Consider the following 26,723-nt stretch of genomic DNA (forward strand, 5'->3'; position numbering starts at 1 on the left):
TGGCGGCAGTTTGTGTATTTTGTACAATGTGTAAGATTGAGGACATGTTCCCTTAGCAAAATCATAGATAGTAGTATGTGGGATTTAGGAAGTGGAGTTTCTGTTGTTTCTCCCATCTATACACCTCTTTAGATGGCAACAGACAACATTTATTTTCTTTTAGTTGCCATGAACTGAAAATAATACATCTTAAATTAGCACTGAAGAGATGAAAGTGTGCTACAACAAAACCACAACAGATTTGACATTAAAATGTAGAAATTTGACTTGGCATGCAGAATAATCTCAACAGGCACGTGAAAAAAGGGGACAGTCTTGCTTCTGTTGAAGAGAGCAGTAAAATGCCAATTGACTTCAAGATGGGTTCTTTTTTTATTATACCCTGCAACATAAGGGGACTTAGTTGTTTGAAATGGATCCCTTATAATAAAAAATAATAATTTTAAAAATCTTTTAGTAATGTTATTTGTATTTTCGCAGTTTTTAGAAGGCAATATTATGCATGTATCTTTAGAAAGTAATTCGTTGAATGGGAATCTATGAACCCTAGATGGCAGTATTACTTTAGTTTCAGTTCTTCACACACCAACTGAGTTCAACTAAGACTCAATGGCTGAATGCTGGCCTCCTTTCTGAAAATACTCCTGGAAGCTACCACATCTTCTTTCTTACCTGGCAAGGCCATTATGAACCCAGTTGCAGGACATCCTACTGGGAGTTGAGGGCATTCAACCCCTAGAAACTTCCCATGGTTGTAGGACGCTCTGCATCGCTGCAGGGGGAGGGTGAAGCTCAGTGGGGTGGGAGGTTCAGGTGCAGGGGGCTCCAAATTTACAGGGGTTGCACTGACAGGGGTAGCTGCTCCCAGTACAGTGACCCCTTCCCCCAAGCCCTCCTCCGCATCAGGAGACCCCCCCCCCCCCCCCCGAAACCACATCTTGCTGACCAAACCCACTGTATTGGGAGACACACACCCTGATCCCTTACCCATCAAGCCCCCCTCCCCCCGAGTCCTAACCACCTTCACATGGACTCCCTTGTGGACTCCCAGTCCACCCGCACCCAGAACCCCCCACTGAGCTGTCCGCACCCAGTTTGCACCACACAGAACCTTGGTACTCTTGAGGGAATTCTGCAGCAAACAATTTAAAAAATTTAAATTCTGCAAAGTCCTGCATATTTTATTTGTAAAATTAATACAGTAACACAATAACAATATAATCACACCATTTTCAATTATTTTTACAATTTATTTCAAAATACTTGTCAGCAAATAATTTAAAATGGTGTAATTATATTGTGTTACTTTGACAAATAAAATATGCAGAATTTTAAAATATTATGCACAGAATTTTTAATTTTTTTGGCGCAGAATTCCCTCAGGAGTAAACTACATAGACCTTTTAGCAGTTGGTTTTGAGGTGGTAAGGAGCATATAATTAAATGTTCCTCATCACTACTGACACTTATCTTTCTGGAAAGTTCTTTAGTAGCCCTTTAAAGAGAAATAAGATTTCATTACATAATTTATTTATATAAAGCCAGTTACCATATTTTGAACTTCTTACAATTCATGTTTCTAAGATGATCCCATCAAGCCAGCATTGTAAATGAGATATTTACTTTCTTATAGGTCCTTGTCCATATTTTTTTTAACTTGCTATAGGTATAAATAATGAGCTATGTTTGAAGGCCAGCCATTATTTGTATTATAGTCATTAATGGTTTTCTACACTTGGAAAAAATCTGACCCATAATTCTCCATGCGTGCAGCAGTATATAATTTTTGGTCAGATTGATATACTGAGCCTCCCATTACATTTTTTATGTTGTTATATTTTAAAAAGAATAACAGTGCCTTCTGCATTAGTGGGCAGTATTGTGAACTCCAGAGATTTTTATCCCAAATCTCATATTTGGTGATTTTCCTAATGCTTCAGTTCCCAGGCATGAGATTATATGAAAATCTCAGCTTTCTTTTAAAAAAAACAAGCTTCTAGCCCTTATGATTATGGACTCTAGAGATCAGAAACCAAAAGGCAAATGAAAAGAACCCAACATTTACTTATTTTAAAAACTGCATAATTTTTAAGTCATTCTCGTGGTCTTTTGGGGTCTGAAATGATTTTTGAACTCTCGGCTTGGCAATACTGAGTAAACTCTTTGAACTATACTTACAAAATTATGAAAAATGTTCTCCGTGTAGCATTACTGTTTCACAGCTCTCTGGATACTCAAGCCATTTTATTCAGCAAGGATAAAAGTCACCCCTGGTAGAGGGCCAATATAAGGCCTATGCCTAACTTAAATCCAACATAAGTGCTCAAAATTGAGCTGTGTGCTCACAAGGGCATGTATCGTGGTATAAATAAAAGTCCATCCTGAATACATTTATTCTTCAAAGATTTATGTTCTTCATAATCTAGTGTAATAGGTACACTGTAAATTAGCATAGATGAGTTGTCTCTCATCTTTATTTTAATTTTTTATTTTTTATTAAACCTTCAGCACATGTTTTTGTGAATTGATATAGATACTTTGTGTATGCTTCCTTGTGCTGTCTCATCAGCTCCTATCTCATCTCTCAAGGTTAGCAGGGTCTGGATGGGTCACTCCTTGGATAGGCAAGACCTTCATTTAATAGATCATGTGGTCAACGGTGTTGGAAATCATGGTTCAGTAAGTTGGAACTCAATACCTTAAGTTAGTACTGAAGCAATACCTTATCATGGTGTTAGGGAGCACCATGCTTCAATAGCTGCTGTCTTACAGTATTAACATTGCCAAGAGCAATAGGATGAATATACAGTTCATGAATGATCTTTTCAGATATGCTTGAAATGACAGGTGTATCATATAGATCTTTAATTTCCCAGAATTTCATGGTGTCCTTAACTGTATCAGAATAATGGTTGCATGTTTCCATATGGTAGGTATTTATTAGATTTATATCCAACTATATTTTTATACAGGAAGGTGACAGAGCAGGGATAAATGCCAACAAGAAGTCCTGATTCTGCCCTTGAATGCACACGGCTCCAGTTGGTGTGCATCAGAGGTCAGAACTTGAATTAAAGGTTGCAAACTCTGAATTTTTCTACCCTTACATTTAAAATTCTGTTTAATTTTTGCCGCTTTTTTCAAATAAAGTTTTAGAATAAGAAAAAGCAGGGAAATATGTAGGGAGATGGTCCAGAACCAAAACCTTGATCCAAATATCCCTGAGCTTTGATAGTGTTTGAGACCTGAACCTGCATCCAGATATGAATTTTATATATGTCACTTTCCTTATAATGGGCCAAACCACGACTCTGGATTCAAACAACTGTGAATTTTATAAAAATGCTTGAACTCATCTCCAATTCTCTATTTTTGATTATTTTAAATATTAGCACTGGTGACTGAAGTAAACACCCATTGATTTAAAACAAATACACGAGATTACGATAAAAAGCTGGTAGAAAAAAGTGTTCTGATTTTAATCAAGAAATTAAAATACAGTGATTCTATTCCTTTTAAAATGTTTTATACAAATGTTTTAAAGAATGCTTTGAGACTTTCACATTGCTGTTTTTTGAGAAAGCTGCACCAAGATTATTTTAATAGAAAAATGAAGCAAGTGAATGCGTGAATTATTTATTTAAATGCTTGGTGCAACTGTTCCTGTTAACTAATCCAGGCACTTGGAAGGCAATTACACTGAGCTTTGACAACATTGCCAACCCACTGCAGTGTGCCTTGTGCCAAACACTATTGTTTTATTGACCACGTTCACCATTACATATGCATATGAAAAAACAGAGGCATTTTCATCAGGATTACCCTAATAGCATTAAGAGATTATTTTTAAAATTTCCTTGGAAGAAAATTCACTTAAATGAGATTACTTATTACTTGACTGGTTTCCTATCATGCTGCTATGTTTAGGTAAGTGGAGTCCATTAGACTATAAAGTTTTTTTAAAAACTGATTTTATACATTAATGATTTCAAATAAAAGGGAAGTACTATATTTGTGCATAGCTTCTTTTGAGAAAGTTAAGTCGATGTTCTGGTTAGGAGAGATAACACTTTTTGTCCCTCTTGGTGGCCCCCCTAGTGTCGCCATTAGTTGCTAATTACTTGCAAACAAATAAACAATTAACTCCTCGTGCCTCTTGGTGGGAGAGTCTTCATTGACATGCTAAAACTTTCTAATAAAAGATTTTAATTAATGACGTTGCAAATCCAACCCCCTTGCTAACACAGCTATAAGGAGGACCTGCAAGAAAATGCAAGTACAATTCATGTTGTGCATAGACTGAAGGTGAAAGAATGGCAAATACATCATTATGTGCTTCTGATACAGCAGTGTCTCAAAATCTTCAGAAAGTATCCAGTTTTGTGGAAACTAAAACCACGCATTGCTCATTTTCCATTGAAAGCATTTTGGGATTAGAACAGAAAAAAGATGGCATTCCAGCTGCGAAACCTCACAGACCATGGATGGATACATGCAACAATTTAGGTATGTTGTCAGCTTTAGTTGTGTATTGTCTTAACTTTTTACCCTATGTTAAGTTTTATGTATTATCAAGGATATGTTTCCATAAGCACCTCAGTACGATTAGACTTATACTTAAAACATTAGATTATCACTTATTTTGTTACAGGCTTGCATTTTACTATAACTGTCTCATTCAAAAATTGGCAAATACAGATCTATGAATTTAAATTCTATATTTTTATGTTTTTAGGAGAAGACACTAATCAGTGTCTGCAGACCCCTGTTATTTCCTGCGAAGGGCCATTATTTCATGTTAACAGTTACCCGATACTGGACGAAAGAGTTTTGAAATGTGAAAAATATTTTTCAGCCACTGAAAGGCTATCTTACAAAAGGGAACTGAGCTGGTACAGGGGTAGGAGACCAAGAACTGCTTTCACTAGAAACCAGGTAGGGATTCAGTTACCTATTTATAAATTAAGTAATGTATGTTTTACTATATTCATTTGTTGAGTAAAATGCATTCAACAATAGGAAGCCTGTAATAATTAGTTGATAAAATGTTGTATACTTACTGCATAAAGAGGCAGAGATGTACATATGTGGTTAAGGACTGGTGTTAACCAAGAGTAATTTCACTAATTTCATTTGATTTATACTGGTATAAATGAGATTGGAGTCTGGCCCAAAAAATTGTTGGGAAAGTCTTTTACTTGAACTGACTCACTTTTTCTCTTTTTCCTACAATGTAACATTTTAAATTGTTTGCTTATTCTCCTCAGATTGACGTGCTGGAAAATGTTTTTAGAGTGAACTCCTATCCTGGCATTGACGTTAGAGAAGAACTAGCTCACAAACTAGATTTAGATGAAGACAGGATCCAGGTAACTTAATTTAAATATATATTCTGTGATCACATGATGTCTGCTCAGCAATGATGTAAGTGGGTGGATCGGATAACCATCTGAAAGTTGTATTTATTCTTAATGATCCTTAGTAATTAATGCATTATTAGATAGCTACTATATTGACAGTAATTTGTAGTGGAGAAACCAGTGAAATTTCTCTTTCCTCTCAGTCTCCCCTTCTCTCTGGCACTGATATGACATTCATCTCTGTAATACTTCAGTGTCATCCTCCTTGACCATCACAAAGCTTTCCCCCTACCAAACTCTCAGATTTAAATCCAGGTCCCATTGAAGTCTATGGGAATTTTTTCATTGACTTCAGTGGGGCCAGGATTTCGTTCTCTGATCCCAGGTTTGAAAACCTTTTCTACAATGGGTTTGGAACCATGTTTGAAAACTAAATAAATATAGTTAAGCAAATGGATACATACATTTCAGGCAGGGTTTGGCTAGCCAATTTAGACAGGACAAAACTGTTTTAAAGTCACATTTGAGACTCCGTCTCATTTGGTTCAAAGCTCAGTACACACAGGGATTTTAAGGCCTGATCGAAAACACATCAAAGTCAATAGAAAGGCTCCCACTGACTTCTTTGGACTTTGGATCAGGCCCTTAATGTTCATTAAAGGTTTGATCAACTTCCATTGAAGTCAGTTGGAGGCTTTTTCATAAAAGTAGGATCAGGCCCTACTGACTTATACTGCAAGGGTTTAAGCACTTCTGGGAGTTATTGAGCATCCTGAACTTCCACTGACTCCTCCGGAAGTTCAGGATGCTCAGCATCTTCCTGGATCAAGCCCTAGGGGTCCAGTCCTGTTCCATTGAAGTCTATGAAAGTTTTGCAGTTAACTTCAGTGGGAACAAAGCAGGTCCTTACTTTTCAATTCAGCTAGGAAATGCAATGAGTCCTTTGTCTATAATTTTCTCTGCCTTACATTATTATTTATTAAAATTATTACAGCTCACCATATACCTTCATCTGTAGCTTTGAAACTTCCAAGCTGCTTCAGCTTCCAAAAGATCAGAATTTCACAAATTATTTTACTGTATGGTTGTACTGATATTCTTTATTAACTTCAAACGTGGCCTGCATACGATGTTGCTTTTAAAAGGAAAAATTACCCATTTCTAAGAAATGTGCATTTTATTTCAATTATAGATCTGGTTCCAGAATCGCCGTGCAAAGCTGAAAAGATCCCACAGAGAATCTCAGTTTATAATGGTGAAAAACACTTTAACCTCTAACCTTCTGGAATAGGAAGAAGCCAGCTAGTTCACCATTATTCTACCACAGTAGAACATGAAGAATTATTGGAACTTCATAATTTACATTATTAAGCAATGATAATGTAACATTTGATATTTGCATCTAGTTTTGAAAGATGATCATGATTTTCATTAGAATAAACTGTAAATACTTCATTATAACATGCCTCATATTATAATTGCACTTTTTGTAAAAAAAGTTTTCCATATATTTTAATAAATATTTTCAGAAACATGTAAGATATTTTTGCAGATAACAAACTATGATACACTAGATCCTGAGCTGATGTAAATCTGAATAATTTACTTGAAGACAATGGAGCTACACCAGTTTATACCAGCTGAGGATTTGGTCCTGTGTGGTTACTGATTTCAGAAAAATCAGCAGGAATACATGAAAAAAATGACTGAATTTTTTTGTTTTGTTTAATAAAGCTTCAGATATTTTAAAGGTAGAAGTAAAAAATCATCTAAAGTACACAATTATGCAAAAATGCTACTGCTGTTACAGCAAATTTAGCTTAGGTATTTTACTGGAATGAAATAGTTTTTCAATATTAACAATATGGAGCTGAAATTTTAAAAAATTGTACTAAATTATACTTGTTTTTATGAGACGTATGTGCTAGCTATTTACAAATGAAAAACCTAGAGAACAGTAACAATGTGTGGCATTTGTATTTTAGCTAAACCAATTAAACTGAAAAGCAGTTTAAAATGTCATTGTTATCAACTTCGTTTTCTCATCTTTTAATGTAAATTTAGCAAATATTTGCCCAGTTAATATTACCAGCTTAACTATGTTACATCCAAATGGTTTTGTACTGACAAAACCATTTGGATGTAACATAGTTAAGCTGGTAATATTAACCGGGCAAATTAATTATAAATTATAAATATTAACTGGGCAAATTAATGATACAGTATTGTGAAGTACTGAGTGCCTCCAGTATCTCATGAGAAAATTCAGCACTTCTCAGGATCAAACCCATTTGAGATTAGATATATTGTTTCCTTGTTTATTCATTCTCTTATCCAATAATACTGTGAAACATTTTCCACAAAGTTTATAGTGGTAAAGATTTTTATCAGATGATATATGAAAACCAAGCATCCTGACATTTGATATTGAATCAACCCAAAGTCAATGTATATAGTCCCATCAACAAAGTAAAACCTTTAATTTACTTCACATGGCCCTGATTCAAGAAATCTACAGTCATCTGTGTTGAGCAACACATTAACATACTTAACTGTTAGTATATGGTGAAGTCTCATTGCTTTCAGTGGGATGTCAGCTGATGCTTAAGTGCTTTGCTGAATAGAGGTGCTTTCGTGAACTGGGGCCTAACAGTATACAAGGAAACTCCATTTCAGATGGCAGAATTCAATGTCTTCCATTGTTGTATGCAGTGTCGTAGGTGTGTTGGTTCCAGGATATTAGAGCAACAAGGTGGGGTGAGGCAATATTTTTTATTGGACCAACTTCTGTTGGTCAGAGAGAGAAGCTTTCGAGCTTACAAGCTTTCTTGCCTGAGTGGCAAGATAGAAATGCCAGAGACCACTGCCTGTGATTCCATGGTAAAACTATTATAGTGCTTTAGGAATTCAACTTGTTACTGGGTTGTTGAAATCTATAACACATAACCAATTTGGGGTCTCTGCCTTGCTTCTTGACAGTCTGCCCTGAGTTTGTCACTCACGGTCACAAACCACTCTGTTTAAGCTTGAAAGCTTGTCTCTCTCATCAAGAACTTGGTCCAGTAAGGTCCAACTTGGTCACCCATCTTGTCTCTCTACAAGAAAACTGATTTTCTGAGTTTGGGGATTCATCCATTAGTCCAATAAAAGTACCAATTCCTTTAACTGGCCTTTTCCATTTTTTGTAACTATTTTTTTAAACTGCACATATCTGTAGACCTTAAAGCAGAGAGTTATGATTTACTATATGTAGCCAGAAGATTTCTCAAGGTGTTATTCAAGAACATGCATTCTAATTTTGAAGGCTTTGTTGTGTGCTGAATTATATTAAAAACTCTGCGAGCACATGTAGAATCTTTGAAAAGTGAGTGTCAAAACTGTTATGCCTTAAGACATATTCCTTAACATATCTGACTTCAATGAGCTTAATGGATGACCGTGATTATCCTATCCAATTTGTATGATGGCAGTAGTCCTCCAACTTCATTTTTATCTACAAAGCCTTGAAACTGTCACTCTTTAATCAATATTCTTTTCTGTTCTTAAAATTGAATGTTGCTTATAATAAGAAAAATAACCAAACTAGGTGCTAAGACTTCTTATTGGACAAAAGCTGCAATTGACAAAAACTGCTTTTCTCCCCACTCGGTAAATTCATTTTGCTGATTCAGGGACCAATCCTGCAAACATTTACTCTCTCAAGTAATTTCACTGACGTATGAGACAATTTGCTTAAGTAAGGATTTGTTGTATTGGTCTCTTATTTTTAAAGTACTATGTTCGTTAAAATAAACTATCTGATTTTCAGATGAGATTAAGCACTGAAGCTCTTCTTGAATTCAGTGGGAGCTGAGTGTGTGCTGCACCTCTGAAAAATTAGGCTGTACGCTTTAGTGACTCGGAGCAAACAGTTTTTGTTCATTGCAGCCATAGTACAATGGGAAGAGATAAAACTAAGATATGTTTATTTTATGTGGAAACTAACTGCAACAGGAGTGTATTGGGCACAAACAGGCCTTGTTAGGACAATGCAAGGAGGAGGAAAAAGTGCTAGTTTCCTTAAATTCTTTAATTACTTAGCTGGGTTTTGTTTTTTTGTTTTTTTTAGAAAGCAAAAACAAAACCAGATGCAGTACTTTATTTAAATTCATCGCATTTCTGTTTTCATTATTGGATTAGTATGAACACAATAAATCCCAAAGAATGATAGTTCCTCATTGTTTGCTTTTGTCAAAGTCTTAGAAGACACAGAAGAAAAACACTAGCGAGCCAGCCTCTTGTGTCCTACTCCATGAGACAACTAATTTAAGTAAAGTTACTCACATGTCCAACTTGTGTTTGTAGGATTAATCCCTTAGTTACTCCATTGTGCAGGGAGATAGATACTCAGAGGGCTGTATCCCCAGGTGGTGAACATGGATGTATTTGTCACAGCAATTTACACCAGCTGAGCATCTGGCTCAAAATGTTTGTCCTCTTTACTGTCTATGATGCTCACTTCATATGGAATTAGTTTCTTAAAACCTCTGAATACAGCATGTTGTCAGTAATACAGGTCAGCTGTAAATAGCAAAAAGTGAGAGAACTGGAGAAAAATGGAGAAATTCCACTGTCTTCTCCAGTCGCAATATAGTTCTGTTTGTAATTAAATGTTCTCTGTATCTTATTTCCTTTGCTAATTAAATAACTATATGAATAGACAAAATTTAACCTTCCCAGATACATTATTTTCAAATTAGTATATTCTTGAAAGAGTTAAGGGTTGAATTTTGAACCCTTGTTTCTTTCTATTACTGGAGAGTGGTTGATTCTTGGTAAGCTGCACTAACATTTATCTAGAGGAAGGACTTAACATATATCTAGAGGAAGGACAAATTAACATATATCTAGAGGAAGGACTTTCTTTCAGTGCTGGGAAGTGCCGACTTCACAGATATAGTGAATAGGAAAGATGGAATAGCAGGTGGCTGTTTTACATTTACATTAATGGAGAATTCACTGAAGTTGAGTCTTGCTAGATGTTTTGGAATCTATTTGGAAACCCATCTGATTCAGAAATTTACCAGTCTTGTTTTCCTAGTAGTTTCATGGGCAAAGAGAAAACAATTGTCTTTATTGCTTGAAGTTGTATCCATGCTATCGGTTGGTCTGCAGAATGGAAGGTCAATGTTTATTTGCGTGCTTTTTTTTATTGCTGAAGTGTGTGTTTTATAGTGCCTGGCATTTGCAAGGAGTCTGTGGTAGGTACATTGGGAATGAACTACATCTCCAAATATTGACTAAGAGCATTCAGTTGTGATTTGTGTGAAGGCGCAAGAGACTAAACAAAAATCCCTGATAATTGCCACAAATAAGATAAAAGACCTCCTTAACTCAGTGTAGATAGTTTTCCTTAATATACTCCGATATGTACCTTCATTGATGAATTATCTGTAATCTTTATGGGTTCCATACAAAATGGAAAGTTATTTGACCTCACTGTTAAAAAAAAGACTGTTTTAATATGGAAAAAGAAAAGGAGTACTTGTGGCAGCTTAGAGACAAATTTATTTGAGCATAAGCTTTCGTGAGCTACAGCTCACTTCATCGGATGCATTTGTCTCTAAGGTGCCTTTTCTTTTTGCGGATACAGACTAACATGACTGCTACTCTGAATCCTGTCATTAATCTGGAAAGATTACTTCAGTATGGAGAGAGGTTATCAAAGTTAGTAATTCATACTTTATTTTGAGAACTGAATTTGAAAGTTGTAACCATGTTAAAAAATATCACTGAGAAACTTTCATCAAACCCAACTAATCAGAATGCAGTAAATGAAAAGTAATCTAAAGAGATATATACTGTATTGATATAATTAAATTAAGATCTAAATATTCATTAACATGAAATTCTTAATACTCCAAAATTCTAGATCTATAATACATTGATATACAATAAGGCAGCAAACAAAAGGTATTAAAACAAACAAAACTTTCAAATAAAAGGGTTAATTAAGGAAAGCCAACTAATCCCGAAAGCATGGCGAATTCACACACTAGCAGAAAAGTATCTACAATGGGGGTAGACTCAGAGAATGCAAGAATTTGGATACCTCCCTGATTTGGATAGCGAAGATGGTACTAGAGATGCCGGAGTAATTTCTCTCCCTCCCAACATACAAGATCTGTTCCACAGTTTAACCTGTTCCAGGTAATTTGAAGCTATTGTCTACCTTAATGCTGGAAACAAAGTTTACAACAGCAATAAATCACACTAAGCCAGTCAGGTTAATGCCTACAAGCCTCACTCTATTATCTGACAAAACACCTAAATAAGGTTACTGTCTCTCATAATGGAATTTTTTTCTCACAAGAGAAGACTGACAAAGCAATTTACAACACAGGACTAGTTACATAATAATAGCAACAGCTCTGGTGGTCAGCTTTCAATTAGTGAATGTTAACAATGGGATGCTTTCCATTCATATCATACCAGTGGTGTTGCACAAAGTCTCTTTAACATAATTGTTATCAGCTTTTTCTCCGTTACAGTGCTGTTGGTTTCATGAGGTGTTAACAGCACAGAAGGGCCACTAACTTCACATTTGTTTCATGATACACATTGCTTTACATCAGGGATCTCATATTATCAAGTTAAGGCAAATACTCCATTCTCATCTTTCAATATTAGTCTGCTCTTCATAGGACACATACAGTATCTTAGACTTAATTGCTGCTGATTGCTTAGTATCTTGCATTACAACAGCAACATAAAAACAACTTTATTATAACTGGAGCAATACACCTGAGGCATGTTCTGATGGAACATTTACATTACTTGGATTGTCTGTGCCTAAACAGTTGAATATAGCATGCTAAATTGTTTATATCTACCACTAATACTGTAATTTAATCCAGTACCAATTCTACATCTTTTGAGTCTTATTCATCTAAAGCTTTTGTTCATATGCCACCCACTGGGGGTATTGGGGGGAAAGCAAGGTGTTACATTCAGGTATACTTCCAAGAAGCCAGGAACTTCTCAATTTTAATCCTGGTTCTGCCACAGAGTTGCTCTGTGAAATCACAACTTCAGTGTCTGTTTCCCCATCTATAAAATGTAGATAATAAGCCTAGACCACTGAGTGATGCTGATGAGCAGCTGCCAGTGCAGCTGCTATTTCAGCCCGTTCCATAGGACTTAAGATTCTACCACCTAGGGACGTGGTAGAATCTCCTTCCTTAGAGGTTTTTAAGGTCAGGCTTGACAAAGCCCTGGCTGGGATGATTTAACTGGGAATTGGTCCTGCTTCGAGCAGGGGGTTGGACTAGATGACCTTCTGGGGTCCCTTCCAACCCTGATATTCTATGATTCTAAGTTGCAGGTAGTGTTGGCTTCAAGGGGCTTAAAGTTAAATTTGGCCTTCAGTGCTATCCTGATTAGGGTTGCTTTCCGGAGTTAGGGTCTAGGTTCCCTGCTAGAAAATTAAAATTACTGGCCCGCTTCCTCAGTTGTTGTAAATTGTTATATCTCCATTAACTTAATCCTTCAATATTGTAAGAACCTCCTCCACCCACAAACCTTAGTCATCCCCAGATGACAATAGAAAAAGATGGACTTTGTACTTTGGCGTGAAGGTTTCAAAAGAGTTCTTGAGTAAAATTCAAAGGTCTAGAAGAGGGGCACCCATGGAAAATTCTCTACCACCAACTCCCTCACCTATAAACCAAGAAAGCTCCTAGTAAGGAGATATATGAGGGTGTAGTTTTTCTATGTAGGATTTTAAACAAAGTTAATTCAATATTATTAATATCAATATTAATATGTAGTCAATCAATATTAGTATGTAGTCAATCAGTGTCCAATATCACCAGAGAAACCTCCTGTAGAAAATGGGCTGGACTGGAGATAAAGCTATGTGACTAAAACATGTAGTTGATAATTATTACTTTATAAAAAGAAAAGGAGTACTTCTGGCACCTTAGAGACTAACAAATTTATTTGAGCATAAGCTTTTGTGAGCTGCAGCTCACTTCATCGGATGCATTGACTGAATGCCACAAGTACTCCTTTTCTTTTTGCGAATACAGACTAACACGGCTGCTACTCTGAAACCTACTTTATAGAAGTTAACCATGTGCACAGGATTTTGATATAACTAATAAAAATGTTAATCCCTGTCTCTAACAGGTATTTTCAATATGTACATTAAACTTAACATATGTGCCATTATAGTATAATGTAATGGCAACACTGAGATCACATTATGGAGCAATAATACAATACAAAATTTTCTTGAATATATGTTGCTGTTCGTATGGAGCTGAGAGATGGGAGAAGTAGGGGGCAATTAAGAACAAATGTTGACGTAGTTATGCAATAATTGATAAATATTTGCATGATTGTTTAAATTGCAGTGGAAGCAGTTTAAGAGAAAAATAAATGTAATATTTGCAATACAGACATTGTAGTATGGTCTAGTCGTGAGAACCTTAAAGTAAAAATGTCCACATACTGAGCATAAACCTCAGTGAAACTTACAAGTCTATTTTCCCTTTCCTTTAAAGGAAAGATGTAAATTATATTTAAAATATTCCTTCAGTTTTAATAACATTAGCTGCTATTTGTAACGTGTAAGTACATATAATTTTCAAATTGAGTGTCCCTTTAAGAGCCACAATTAGCCACTAAGCTTCCAATACCATACCATTAGCAGTTCAGTACCACACTTTACTAGTTGTCCAAAGTTTGGAATTGAAAATTCGCTGAAGTAATAAAAATTGGAACAGGAATTTGTTCTATTGTGCACAAGAAGCTTAATGCAGTGTTGATCTGAAGGTCTACTAATAAAAGGAAATATGACTCCTAAAACAAATTAAAAAGTTTATTTTACTAGTCTCAACAAAAGTCATGCACAAAAACCAGGTAACATCATTTGCAAACATCCTTATTTTGCCCAGTGTGGAATGAGACAGTTCTAGGTCACTAAGTTCAGACCTTTGAGATTATCTCATACATAATTAATGATCACCAATCAGGATTGCTTAGAAACCAATTGTGTCATGTTTTGATTCAATGGATTAACTTGGTTTTTGTAACTATTGTTTGGTTGATCTTATTTGCATTTTTCATTTTATAGGACTAATTATTATGTAATTGGATGAGGACTCTAAGACTTTCTAGTTTTGTTTTTGTTGAAAAAATCAGTATGGAAAGTGATGAAATGACAGCAACTGAGCCAAACCAATATTTGATGTCCTGCAGTTTATGTAATGGAATATCTTGCATTATAGCAGGATGCCCTCCTCTGCTACTGTTTAGATTAAAACCAGGTTTATGTTTAAAGCTTGACTCTTCTAAGTGTTCATCAGCATAGTTACTGAAATTGCCTTGAATAAAAACAAAACTATGAATGCCAATAGTGCTTATTTGGTATATCCAAGTTTACATATATCCACTGAATCATGATGGAATAATCATAAAGAAAACAGTATAAGACTTATTCTGACTTGAATGGGTGCTGGGGCCACTCAGTACCTTGCAAAATTGGGTTCTATATTACTGAATTATGCCCAGATCCTTGGCAACAGCTCTGGTGCTTTCCATGCTGAGGCAGCACAGAGCACCTGTAAAACTTCCCTTAAGGAGCAGCTGAGGATTCTCTGAGAGAGAAAAGTCTGCAGGTGGTTTAGAGCCACTCTTCACTGATTGTAGGAGGGGAGACAGGGTGGGATGAAGAAGACGTATGCTAAGGGGTGGGAAAGGGCAGGGCAGAGCACATGGAACAGCACCGTGGTGGATCATACCCATGCTCTTTTGAGCTAGGGAGTGGATTCTGTCTTTTTGGGTGCCCCACAATAGGGTGGTGCACTGCAGATGATAAGGTTGCTACTGTATATAACTGAAGTAATTTTCTTACAATATACAGGAAAGCATTGAGTAACTGCTGGCATATATGGCATAATGTTAGCTTTCCTTTTCATCTGCGGTAGATTGATGTATGAATGAATAATTAGAAAAGAAATCATTGTGGCTTGGCAAGATTACCAGAAGCAGTAAATTGATTTTTTTCTAATCTGTGTGGAAGCAGGACACTTGTTTTTTGGCAGTGAGATATACTAGAAACATCATCATGAGGACTGTGGTCTGTCTTGTCTGATACACACATAGCTGGTGTAACTTCCTATAAATTTTACATGAGCTTGTCTTTTTTTCATTTAGTCAGACGATTCATAGATTCATAGATATTAAGGTCAGAAGGGACCATTATGATCATCTAGTCTGACCTCCTGCACAATGATCTTGGAATGCTCCTTGCCTTGGAATAATGAACAAGTTTGGGCACTGAATATGCTATAATATAAAATAGCAAATAAGAAACAATAAACAGTGCTATATTGTGTAACTAGAGTGTGTTTGTTAAGTGTCATAATCACAAAGCTCAAGACGCAATTACTTTAGCCATCTCTAAACAATAACCTTGTAACTTCTCTTGAATGATTGGAAGGGAGTCCATGTGCCCAGTCATAATCTACAGTCTCAAGAGGCATAATCTTCTGCTTTGAGAGATGGTCATGACTTGAATGGGTGGTCTGCGTGTATGCTGCAGTCCACAGGACACCATGGGGTGGGAAGGGGAAGTAAGTTGTTGCTTCTTTTTAGAGCTGCAGGAAAATGCCTTATGGAGTATATCTTCTCAGATCCAGTCTTCTTTCTGGTTTCAGAGGAACAGCCGTGTTAGTCTGTATTCGCAAAAAGAAAAGGAGTACTTGTGGCACCTTAGAGACTAACCAATTTATTTGAGCATGAGCTTTCGTGAGCTACAGCTCACTTCATCAGATGTTTACCGTGGAAACTGCAGCAGACCACGCAGGCTGCAGTTTCCACGGTAAACATCTGATGAAGTGAGCTGTAGCTCACGAAAGCTCATGCTCAAATAAATTGGTTAGTCTCTAAGGTGCCACAAGTACTCCTAGTCTTCTTTCTGACAGCAGACTGGCCTGAGGACCCACTACATATATGGTGCCACTTCTCTCCTTCACCTTGTGCAGCTTACAAAGATAAGGTAGGGGCAAAAGTTTGCTGATAGCTCTAAAAGCTCTTTGCCAACTTTCAAAGAAAGGTGTTCTATAAATGAGAATATTTAGCGTCATTGTCATTAATAATCACTCAGAAAATATCAAGTGTGAAGTTTGCAGTTTCTGCTGTGAAATGGAATTTATACACATACTGTTGCTAACTCTCAAGCTTTTATTGTGAATTTCATAGTATTTGGGTTTTTTCCTTAAAGTCTCCAACCCCTGGAGTCATGTAATTATGTGAGAATTTTATCTTTCTTTTCAAAGTAAGTTTCTGGCCCTCATGGCTGCAGAGAAAAGCTTGAAAATGTGAACCCTGGAGGCTTAAACATCAGAAAACAAATTAGGAGACAATTCAAAGGTGGCTTTTTTACAATCTCATGATTTTTTCGGGCATCACCCATGATTTTTGAATGGCTGGGGTTAGCAATGCTATATACACAGCTCCCTTTCCAACACCCCCAACCAGGAATCTCAGACTTTCTGATTTTTCTGGTCATTATGCTGAATGACACAAAAACACTCGTTACCAGTCAGAAACCTCCCTACACTTCTCAGTTCTAAAACCATTTAATATTTACTGAGAGATTTGGTCTTGATGCTGGATTCATTGGATTCTTTTCTGTACATCAGTAAAATGACTTTATAGTAATGTAATTCTTTCTTGAGAAGAGGAATAGTCAGATAAACCTGTTGCTTCATCCCAGCCACTCAGATAATATTCTAATGCTCCCACATAAACACCTAGATAAAGGGAGCTTTTTTTCTGTTAAATATTTAAGAACATAAGTTCTACTCTTAGGCCAAAGAAATATACAGCTCTGAACATAGAGCTCTATCACTTCTCAACTCAGACTTCCTTTTTGCATCCTGTGTCTGTAACCTTGGCATCTTTTCTCTGAAATCTTCCCTTTTCTGGGAAGGAGATTTCAGATGGAAATCTACAATATGTGTAAATCCACTCAGCATTGTTATGGGATGTCACTGCCTGAGCTCCATCTTTTCTGATATCCTTATCTGTACTTTTATCTTCTCTGCTTTCCTGCATATAGCTTTCCCAAGCCAAAACTCTTTGGACTGCAGGATGTGGAGAATGCTACTGTCCAACTTCTCCCAAACGTAAAGAAGTACAGCCACCTTACTCTCATGTTCAAACAAGGCCAGGGCACCTCCATTCATTTCAGTAATGCTATTCTTGCTTATAAAGCCATCCATCAGTAGCCTTGCCCCAACCTGTGTCTTGGTCTTTATTTCTATATGCTCTCTGTTCCTCGAGAACTCATTTCCTCCTTTTCTTTCCACATAATTGCATTATTTGGATGCAATAGCCTTTTCATCTGTAGCTCCCAGTGTCTGTAAAAGATTTACTGACTCTCTCTGCACCATTGACTTATGTCTCAGTTTCATATTTCAGATGAAAATGTATCTTAACTCCTGGTCTTTACCTATTAATTTCTTTCTCCATCTACTAATATTTAGCTCTTTCATTGTATTATTCACAGTAACACTGTAAAGTGTTTTGAGATGCAGTGTGTATGAAAGATGCCAAACAAAATAAAATCAAGGAAAATAAGAGGACATGAAATAGAGAACTCTCTAATTAAGGAGAATATATTTGTGCTGTAATACATTTTCCAAATGTTAAACAAATGTTTACTTTTCAAATTAAATCAAACTTTTAAGTTCAGTTATGTCTCACAGCTAATGTTTTTCAATCTCAGTAAAAAAGATGCTATTTTACCATGTGTAACTTGCTCGCTCTTGTGGTTGGCACATAGATTTATACTCTCAGCTCTTTACTTATAGCAAAACAAAATAAACAAACAAACAAAAAATAGTGAATCTAAATGAAGCTTTGGGCCAGACAGAGATAGGCTGTCTTTAACAATGGCTTTGTATAACAAGGGATATAAAGTCAACAGATAGTAGCCCCTTTTAATCACGATACAAGAAAACTATCTAAACTATTAAAAAATAACAATAATGGAATGCTATTGAGTTGGATAATTAGGTACTATATTTACTGCAAACTAGTTACTGATATTTAAAAGTGTGGTTCTGAATAAACTTCAGTAGATTCAGTTGTTTAATAAAAATGATTATGAGAAATATTTTGCATTAAAAATATTAATGATGATGTTCTTCTGTGCCGGCTGCTGGGCCCTCACCATAGTTCTGAAACTGCTTGGGACTGGTACATAGCGGTCCTTCATTCCCTGCTGGTAATGCTGAGCGGAGAGGGGACTGCTGCAAGATGATGCATCAAAAGAAAAAGACTTTGAGAAAAGAGAAGAAAGAGAAGGGGGTAGAAAGCAACAGAGTGAGAAAGAGAAGAGAGAGGCAGAGTATGAGCAGGGAAAGAAAAACTTCTAGATGTCACAGAGGAAGAGGAGTGAGAACACAGGAGTAGAGAAATGGAGGAAAGAGACAGCCCAAAAAGGTACAGTTGCCACCTTGTAAACTTTGTTCTCGTAATTGCACAAGAATTAGATGTTACTGAGTTGTGACACTCCGATGTAGTATTGCTACATCATGATGCAGCTGTCAGCATCTGATGATGGCATTAGCCACTGTGAGACTTTAGGACGATCATAAGGACTAAATGGCGATGGAGTCTCATGATATCAATCTACAGGGGATTCAGCAAATACTACAGGTGAACGTGTATATACAAGGTCAGATCAATGCAAGAATTGCAAACATGGTTACATGTGGGACACACAAGATTGCACATGACCTTTGCAGGCTATTGTATCCTTGCTTTGTACTGTTCATATTTTTCACGTAAGGTGTTAATAAGCCTCGCTTCAATGCAGTTAACGGCAACATGACAAATCTGCCACAACCTTACTCTGTCATGGGCTGTTGCTTCCCAGTGGCTGGGGTCAATGTGACATGCTTTCAGGTTTGACTTCCATGAATCTTTATATCATTTGTATGGGCACCATGAGAATGGGTACCTTGCTTTAGCTGACCATAAAATATGTCCTTGGGTATTCTCGAGTTGGCCATATGAGTGAGATGCCCAGGTTAGCACAGTTCAGCATTTATGAGCATGCTTTGAATGTCAGACATCCAACAGTAAATAAGGATTTCGGTATTGGGAAACTTGGCCCACTATTTGACCCTGCAAACAAAATGAAGACAGCACATATAGAACTGATCAAATTTCCTAATGTGGCAGTGATATGTTGTCCATCTCCCATAACCATATAGAAGTGTAGTAAGCACGACTGCCTGATAGACATTTAGCTTTGTGCTTATTTTGACTCTGCTAGTGTTCCGAATGTAGTATGAAAGCATTTCAAATGTAGAGCTGGCCGTAGCTATGTGATGGGTAATATCATCATCAGTTGTGGCATTCTGCCACTGTATACTCCCTAGGTAGCAAAACATCTTTACAGACTTAAGAGGAGTGTTGTTGATCTTAATAATTAGGTAGACATGGGCATCCCCCAGCACAAGTTGGTATAGTACGTTGGTTTTCTTTAGGCAGATTGTGAAACCAAAACAATAGACAGCACAAATGAAGTGATCAGTTATGAACTGAATGTCATCAATCAAGTAAGCAACCATTGCACAGTCATCAGCAAATAAAAATTCTTTAATAAGTAATTCTGCTACTTTCATATGAACATTGAAGTGTTGCAGATTGAACAAATTCCCATCAGTGCAGAACTGTATAAATACTCCCCTGTCAATATCATGAAATGTATCCATTAACATAGCTGAAAAAAGGATGGAAAAGAGTGTGGGAGCCAGCACACAACCTTGTTTAGTGCAAGTGGTGACATTCCATTTTTCACCACTCTGGCCATCATCCCATCATGGAAATATTGTTATGTTGGAAGGTGTTAATGATGGCCATCAATTTCAGATCCAGTAAAAGTCTTCCAAAGAAGTATAAATTTACCTCATGATTAGTAAAGAGCAGCATCATATTCATAAGCAACCTGAAGCACAAATATCATAAAAACCATCACAGCTATAGACTTTGCTGGTTTTCATAATATTTACACCACCCAGGCTGGTCATGAACAATATCACAATTATACATCGTAAACAGTAAGAGCTGTTTATTGGAACATGATATTTGGACAGTAATATTTAGTTTTAGAAAGCGAGGTGTTGAATTTTGTTAATTGTCCCTTTAAAAATAGCATTTGATTTTTATTATTCAGTTTTCTCTTTCCCTCCAGTGTATCAATGGTACTTCTGTTCTTTTCACTTTCCTGTGTAAACTCGTTGTTGATTGTGGACTGGTTATGTAGGAAGTAATTCTTCTACTCTCCTTTCTGAATCCTTTTTCTCCCCACCTAATCTGTCTGCTGCTGCCTTCTGCACTCTTTGATTGTTGAATGGTGGGACTGTCTGACATCTTCCCCAGTGGGATTGGGATTTTGGAGGTAAATCAATTGTACTTTCTTTCCCCTTCTTCTCTTCCTCCTCTTTGTCTGGTAGGAAGGTGCTTGGGTGGGGTTGTGACAGAGGTAAATTACTTCTGTTCTTCTTTCTTTCTCTCCCACTGGGGAATAACTAGGTGGGATTGTGACATCTGAGTCAGCTCAGCCTTTGAACAGCTCAGGCTGGTTGTTGGGATGAGAATTGAAGTAACTATATCGCTGTTTCTAATAGTTCAATGCCAGTTGACTAAATAACGAAATAAAAACACAAGACCTTGTGAACACTGGCTTTCCAGGGACATGATCCATATCAAAATCATCAGAGAAACAGATGAGCCATGCACAAGGGATTTCATATTTTTAATCAGACAGATTTGGGGAAGAATTATAATAGAGATATGAAAGAGAGAAGGATACTTAAATTCCTGTTTTAAAAAGCAGATTGGGCCCAGTCCTGTAATCTGTTCATTTGCAGAATCCCCATCAGTCAATGGTAGTTCTGTACACAGAGTATGTGCAAGCACAGGACCTTTATGACTTACTTTAAACTACAATGGGACTAATCCTGCAAACACAGTCTGAGGAGTCCTGACTTGGGCCAAGATTTTTTTAAAATGTAGGGGACTAAAGTTAGGCCCCTAAATCCATACTTGGGCATCTCAGTATTTGGGACTGACTTCTGAAAGTACTGAGAACTCAAGAAGTCTCACTGAAGTCAAGAAACTGTTAGGTGTTCAGCACTTTTGAAAATCTGGCACTTGTTTAGGGGCTTAAATATGAATTTAGGAACCTAACTTTAGGCAGCCATTTTAAAAAATCTTGATTTTGAAGTCAAGGGAACTACTCAGTTGAGTAAGCACTATTCACATGAGTGTGTTCAGAGCTGCCCAAAGGTGGGGACAACAAGACCACTTTGCCCTATGCCTCCCATTTGAGAGGGCCCCCCAAACAAGGGGTGTTATGGCCTGGTGCATGGGTTCACAGCACTACTCAAGTTTGGCCCAGCTGCCATTCTGTCATAATGGAGAGGCTGCTGGGCCAAACCTAAGTGGTGTTGCAACTTTGTGTACCAGATCACAATGCCCAGAGTGAGGAGAGGGCCCAGGTCTGTGAGACAGGAGCCGGCGCTGCAAGGTGAATGCTTGCTCTCCAATCCCCTCACCCCCACCCGTGGCCTCCCTTCAGTGGTAATTATTTTGGAAAGGAGCGGGAGCCTCCGTTTCACATTTTGCCCAGTTTTTTCAAGCAGTTTATTCCAATGGACTATTTATACATGCAATATTCAATTTGAGAAAATTGTGTGTATGATTTTTAGAACTGGCCATTTTAAAATCAAACTTGAATTAATTCTGCTAATACATCTACTAATACAATTCTCCTTTGATAACAAATGTAATGTTGACAGTTCCAATGTTTGTCATACAGGACTCATTGGCGCCAGCCACTTCTTTTATCATTAATAGTTTTATCATATTAATAGCATATACATTACTTTGTGATATTTAAATGTTGCACATTTATCGGCAGATTCTGGCATATATATCAAAATGTCCACTGAGTATAAAATATTTCAAAATGTAAAGCCGTGCTCACATTACAGTATCTTTTTTTCCAAAGTTCGTTTCCCACTATTAAAATATTTGCATATTTGTCATTGGCCAAATGTTTGAGTAAGGGACCCATAGCAAAATGCACTTGACTTACTTCAAAGTTGGAACGGTATCTCATTTATAGTTACAGTACGAGGTCACCTGACAACCTAATTGCTAACTGCTTCAGCTCTTTGTAAAAGATAAATAAAAAATCAGCAAGGGGAAACACTCTGATAGGGCATTAGCCTCACCATCAGAGTGCAGCTGGCAGTGGCTAGATGCCTTTGTGAAAACATATCCCTGAATGAAGTGGAGTTTTAATAGTTCTTAGGGATTTCCAGTGATTTTTACTATTATTATCTATTATTATTATTTTTACTATTATTATTCATTAGTAGTTAATTTCTCTAGGTTTTTAACTTTTTATTTTATTATTATTATCATGTATGAACTTTCAAAGTATTAACAAATTTTATTCATAACTTTTATTTGTTTCCTCTGTTTGTGCTTGATCAACCTCTCATCTTCTGTAAATTTATTTTCTTCAAATTCCAAAAAAAATCTGTTTATTTCCCTCCCAAATACTATTAACTTAGGACCTTTCTGAGGAGGGCGGGTTGTGAGTTGTTTAGTTGGTTGACAGGGAGGCTGGGTAGGGGAAGAAGTTGGCATAATGGAATGAGAAGTGTAGTTTGGAGCTGGGAACAGTTTGTGAAATATCCTAGTTTTCTTTAAGATGCATAGGTGTGTTCAGGCTACATTTTGGAACTTTGTTTTGCATTTTTAATCAGTGATGAAGAGAGCGCACTTAAGTTTAGAAAAAATGTCTTTCTTTTCTTTTTCTTTTTATAAGAAGCAGTATTCAAAAAATTTTGGTGCAAAAATGGCCAAATATTGAAAGACATATAATTGTGAGAACCACTGACAGATCTGAGGGGTTATTAGTAACACAACAATTCTGTAATAAAAAGTATTTTCCTATATGAAATTTATAATTTTCTGTGCATCATAAATCCACTTTTCTCTAAGAAGCCTGAGCCCAACTACTCACCATATGCAAACAATGATGAACAATGACCTAGGCACCTAACTAAACAACAAGGCAGAGCCAGCTCGAAGAGACCAAAATTGTTTTAGTACAGTTTAAATAGTGAGAAGCAAAATAAGGATATGTTGTGGTGGCCTTTCAGATTAGACAAACACAATAACCCTGCCATGTGCATATGATTTAGAAGGTGGAATACACTTTAAGGATCTCCTCATAAATGGTAATAATACTTAATACTTGAGGCAAAAATCTTGCCCTTGTGTAGTGTCATTTATATAAGGTTCTCAAAGTGCTTTACAAACATTAATCACTGTAATTAACCCTCACAATATCCTTGTGAGAAAGGGAAGTATTACCTCAATTTTACAGATGAGAAAACAGAGGCATGGAAAGTAAGGCAAAGTCTTGCAAATGTGGGTGCCTTAAGTTATGAGTCCATGTTTAGACACCTAAATATAACTGTCCTGATTTCTAGAGATATAAAACACTTGCAATTCCCTCTGACTTCCATAGAAGCTCTGCTGCTAAATCCTGTTTTGAAACGATGGGCATTACTACAATATGTTAATCAGGCGTATAAGTATCATAAATGGCACTTCGGGGGCATGGTGAAAATGTATGTCCACATCTGATCATCAAAAATTATCCATAAATATAAAGCAGATATCCTTGGATTTGCAGGGCTGTATCTATTTGGCCAATTTGATGGCAGCCTGAGCCTTAAAAAACAAAAGAAGTAAGGAAGCAGTGCTCCTATCTCCCTCTTTTCGGTTGTTCCTTGAAATTAACTAGCTTGGTTAGTAGGTCTTTTGCAGCCCTACAACATTCCCCTCTCTGCAGCCTGTCACTCATACTACTAATCCAGCATGCAATAGTATCTTCTGTTTATGGGTAGCTCTGTTTGGTTTGCATATGGGTAACTGTGTGGCTCAGATGACTCTTTTTCTAATTGACAGTACTACTAGGTTTCAGGTCCCAGTAAGTGAGCTGGTTCGTGCTGCACAGTCCCTTCTGCTTTCTGCATGTCACTGTTGTAGCCAACTGCTGCTGGACAACCCTTTTTTGGTATTCTGCCACCGAGCCAATGTAAGTGTTTGTTCTAGTCCAGTAGTTCCCAAACTTGTTCCGCTGCTTGTGCAGGGAAAGCCCCTGGCGGGGCGGGCCAGTTTGTTTACCTGCCGCGTCCGCAGGTTTGGCCGATCACAGCTCCCAGTGGCCGCGGTTCGCTGTTCCAGGCCAATTGGAGCTTCTGGAAGCAGTGCAGGCCGAGGGATGTAATGGCCGCCACTTCTGTTCTGTTTTTTGCAGCAGCGTTACACTGTTCACTCATATTCAGCTTGTGGTCCACTATGACCCCCAGATCCCTTCCTAGGAAGTCATTTCCCATTTTGTTTGCGTGCAGCTTGTTATCATTCACAAACTTTATAATTGCACTTTCTGTGCCATTATCTCAATCAATGGCATGCGGAAAAACATGCGAAAAAACACTAAGGGCTAGGCTGAGAGGCAAAACAGTTGCAAAAATGCAATCCCCATTGGTGGATTGACTCAAAACAAAGTTTTGACACTAGGCCAAAAATTCAGTCAGCTCTAAAATGAAAAGAAAAAATTAAATTTAAAAATTCAGGGAATCCCAGCAGCAGATAAGACAACTTGGGAAACTGCTAGGAGACTCTATGAAATCAGATACAGTGATAAGGGATTCTTTGTTTCTGCTGGGATATATGTAAAGTGTTTCACTGAATTAAGTCTCAGGGATTATCTACACTGGCAAGTTAAAGCTCTCTAACTTGCTGGCTCAGGGGTGTGAAAAATCACCCGCCCCCCACCCCCCGAGTGCAGCAAGTTTGACTGCTTTAAAGCACTAGTGTTGACAGGCTTGGCTCCCAGTGCTCAGAGCTAATCCCCTCATCGAGGTGGATTACCAGGAGCACTGGCACCTGCGGCAGCGCTTTGTGCTTCCTAGTGTAGACATAGCCAGTAGGTTAAATCAGACAAAGAGGAGTTGCATTGACTAGGCATTGGGATGCCTGTGCCTTTAAGAACCCAGCCCTGGGCCTGTGCCTTTAAGAACCCAGCCCTGGGAAGCCGATGCTGAGAGGTGCTGTCTGTGAGAGGGGAAATAAAAAAAGCCCTTTTGCCCCCCACCATTTTTGCAAACACAGGTGTCTCAGTCCTACTGGGGTAACTGTTATTCACTGTGCCCCTGCCTGTGCCAGGTTTTTCCCTCTGTCACCCTCTTCCAGCGCCTCACCCTGAGCTTAACTCCTGCTCCTCCCCCCTAGCCCTGATTTTGTCCTTTAGCCCCTCTCCTAATCCTATCTCCAGCTGCTTGACCCTCCAACCAGTCAATTTCCGCCCCCTGCTTAGACCCTGGCCAAAGGAGCTTATGGTTTCCCCATCACTGGAGGTTTTTAAGAACCTGTTAAGGATGGTCGAGGTAAACTTGGTCCTGCATCTTTGTGGGAAGATGGATTAGATGACCTCTTCGGGTTCCTTCCAGCCCTACATTCCTGTGATTTTATGATTCTATAAAACAAGAACTTTCTCATTCCCGATTAATAATAATCCCCTCAAATAAATGTTCCAGCCTTTCTCCCACTCCTTTGTTTGTATCTCGCTGTTTTTTTAAGACTGTAAGCTCTTTGGGGTAGCGACCTATCTTTATCCCTTTGTAAATCATGTAGTTGACTCTTAGATCATATATAAATAAAATAACAATACAATGATACGTTTATGCTGTTCAAAATCCAAGGGTTTGCCATGCACAAAATCTCAAGAAGACAGGTATTCTTGCAGGTTAAATCCCATGGGAGCATTTATTTTTTGCAATATTTTACTGACATAATGTATGTTCCTGATTTATACTCTGCCACAAAAAGAGGGAGTCTGTACTGCCCCAGTGATTTGATGGCATCATTAAAAGAGGCATCTTTTGTGAAATGGAAAAGGGACACAACACATACTTACATGCTAAAAACTGGCAAAACAAAAGGCAGTGCTAGCTTTCCAGTCTGTCTGTCTACAACATTCTAATTTCTGATCTTGTCTTTCCTGCAAATTTACCTTAAAGAGCTGTCCAAAGCTTGCAGAGCATCAAACTTATTGGATGTTGAGCGAGCTAGACCCTCAGTTAGTGTAAATGAACTCCATTAAAGGCAGTAGAACTATGCGGATTTACACAGGCTGAATCCTCAGCTGGTATAAATCTGCATAGCTCCTATTGAAGGCAGTGGACCTATACCAATTTACACCAGTTAACA

The 26,723-nt window shown here is 37.4% G+C and overlaps 2 protein-coding genes across 5 annotated transcripts in view; both read left to right on the top strand.

Annotated features, from left to right (window-relative positions):
• Positions 1-26,723, top strand: part of IL17RD (interleukin 17 receptor D) — a 125,960-nt gene that overhangs the window by 1,964 nt on the left and 97,273 nt on the right. The gene's annotated exons all lie outside the window — the stretch shown is intronic.
• Positions 1,353-7,303, top strand: HESX1 (HESX homeobox 1). 4 transcript variants are annotated; one of them, XM_073351501.1, is made up of 5 exons: positions 1,353-3,058; positions 4,424-4,506; positions 4,736-4,935; positions 5,268-5,369; positions 6,553-7,303. In XM_073351501.1, the coding sequence occupies exons 1-5, from the start codon at positions 3,027-3,029 to the stop codon at positions 6,649-6,651; spliced, it is 516 nt and encodes a 171-aa protein (XP_073207602.1). In that variant the 5' UTR covers positions 1,353-3,026; the 3' UTR covers positions 6,652-7,303. The 4 variants fall into 4 exon arrangements, with proteins under 4 accessions (XP_073207602.1, XP_073207601.1, XP_073207603.1 ...); XM_073351500.1 differs by having other exon boundaries at positions 1,354-2,679; positions 4,248-4,506; XM_073351502.1 differs by having other exon boundaries at positions 1,354-2,679.

The sequence above is a fragment of the Lepidochelys kempii genome, chromosome 7 (assembly GCF_965140265.1).
Source record: "Lepidochelys kempii isolate rLepKem1 chromosome 7, rLepKem1.hap2, whole genome shotgun sequence".
Taxonomy (NCBI): Eukaryota; Metazoa; Chordata; order Testudines; family Cheloniidae; genus Lepidochelys; species Lepidochelys kempii.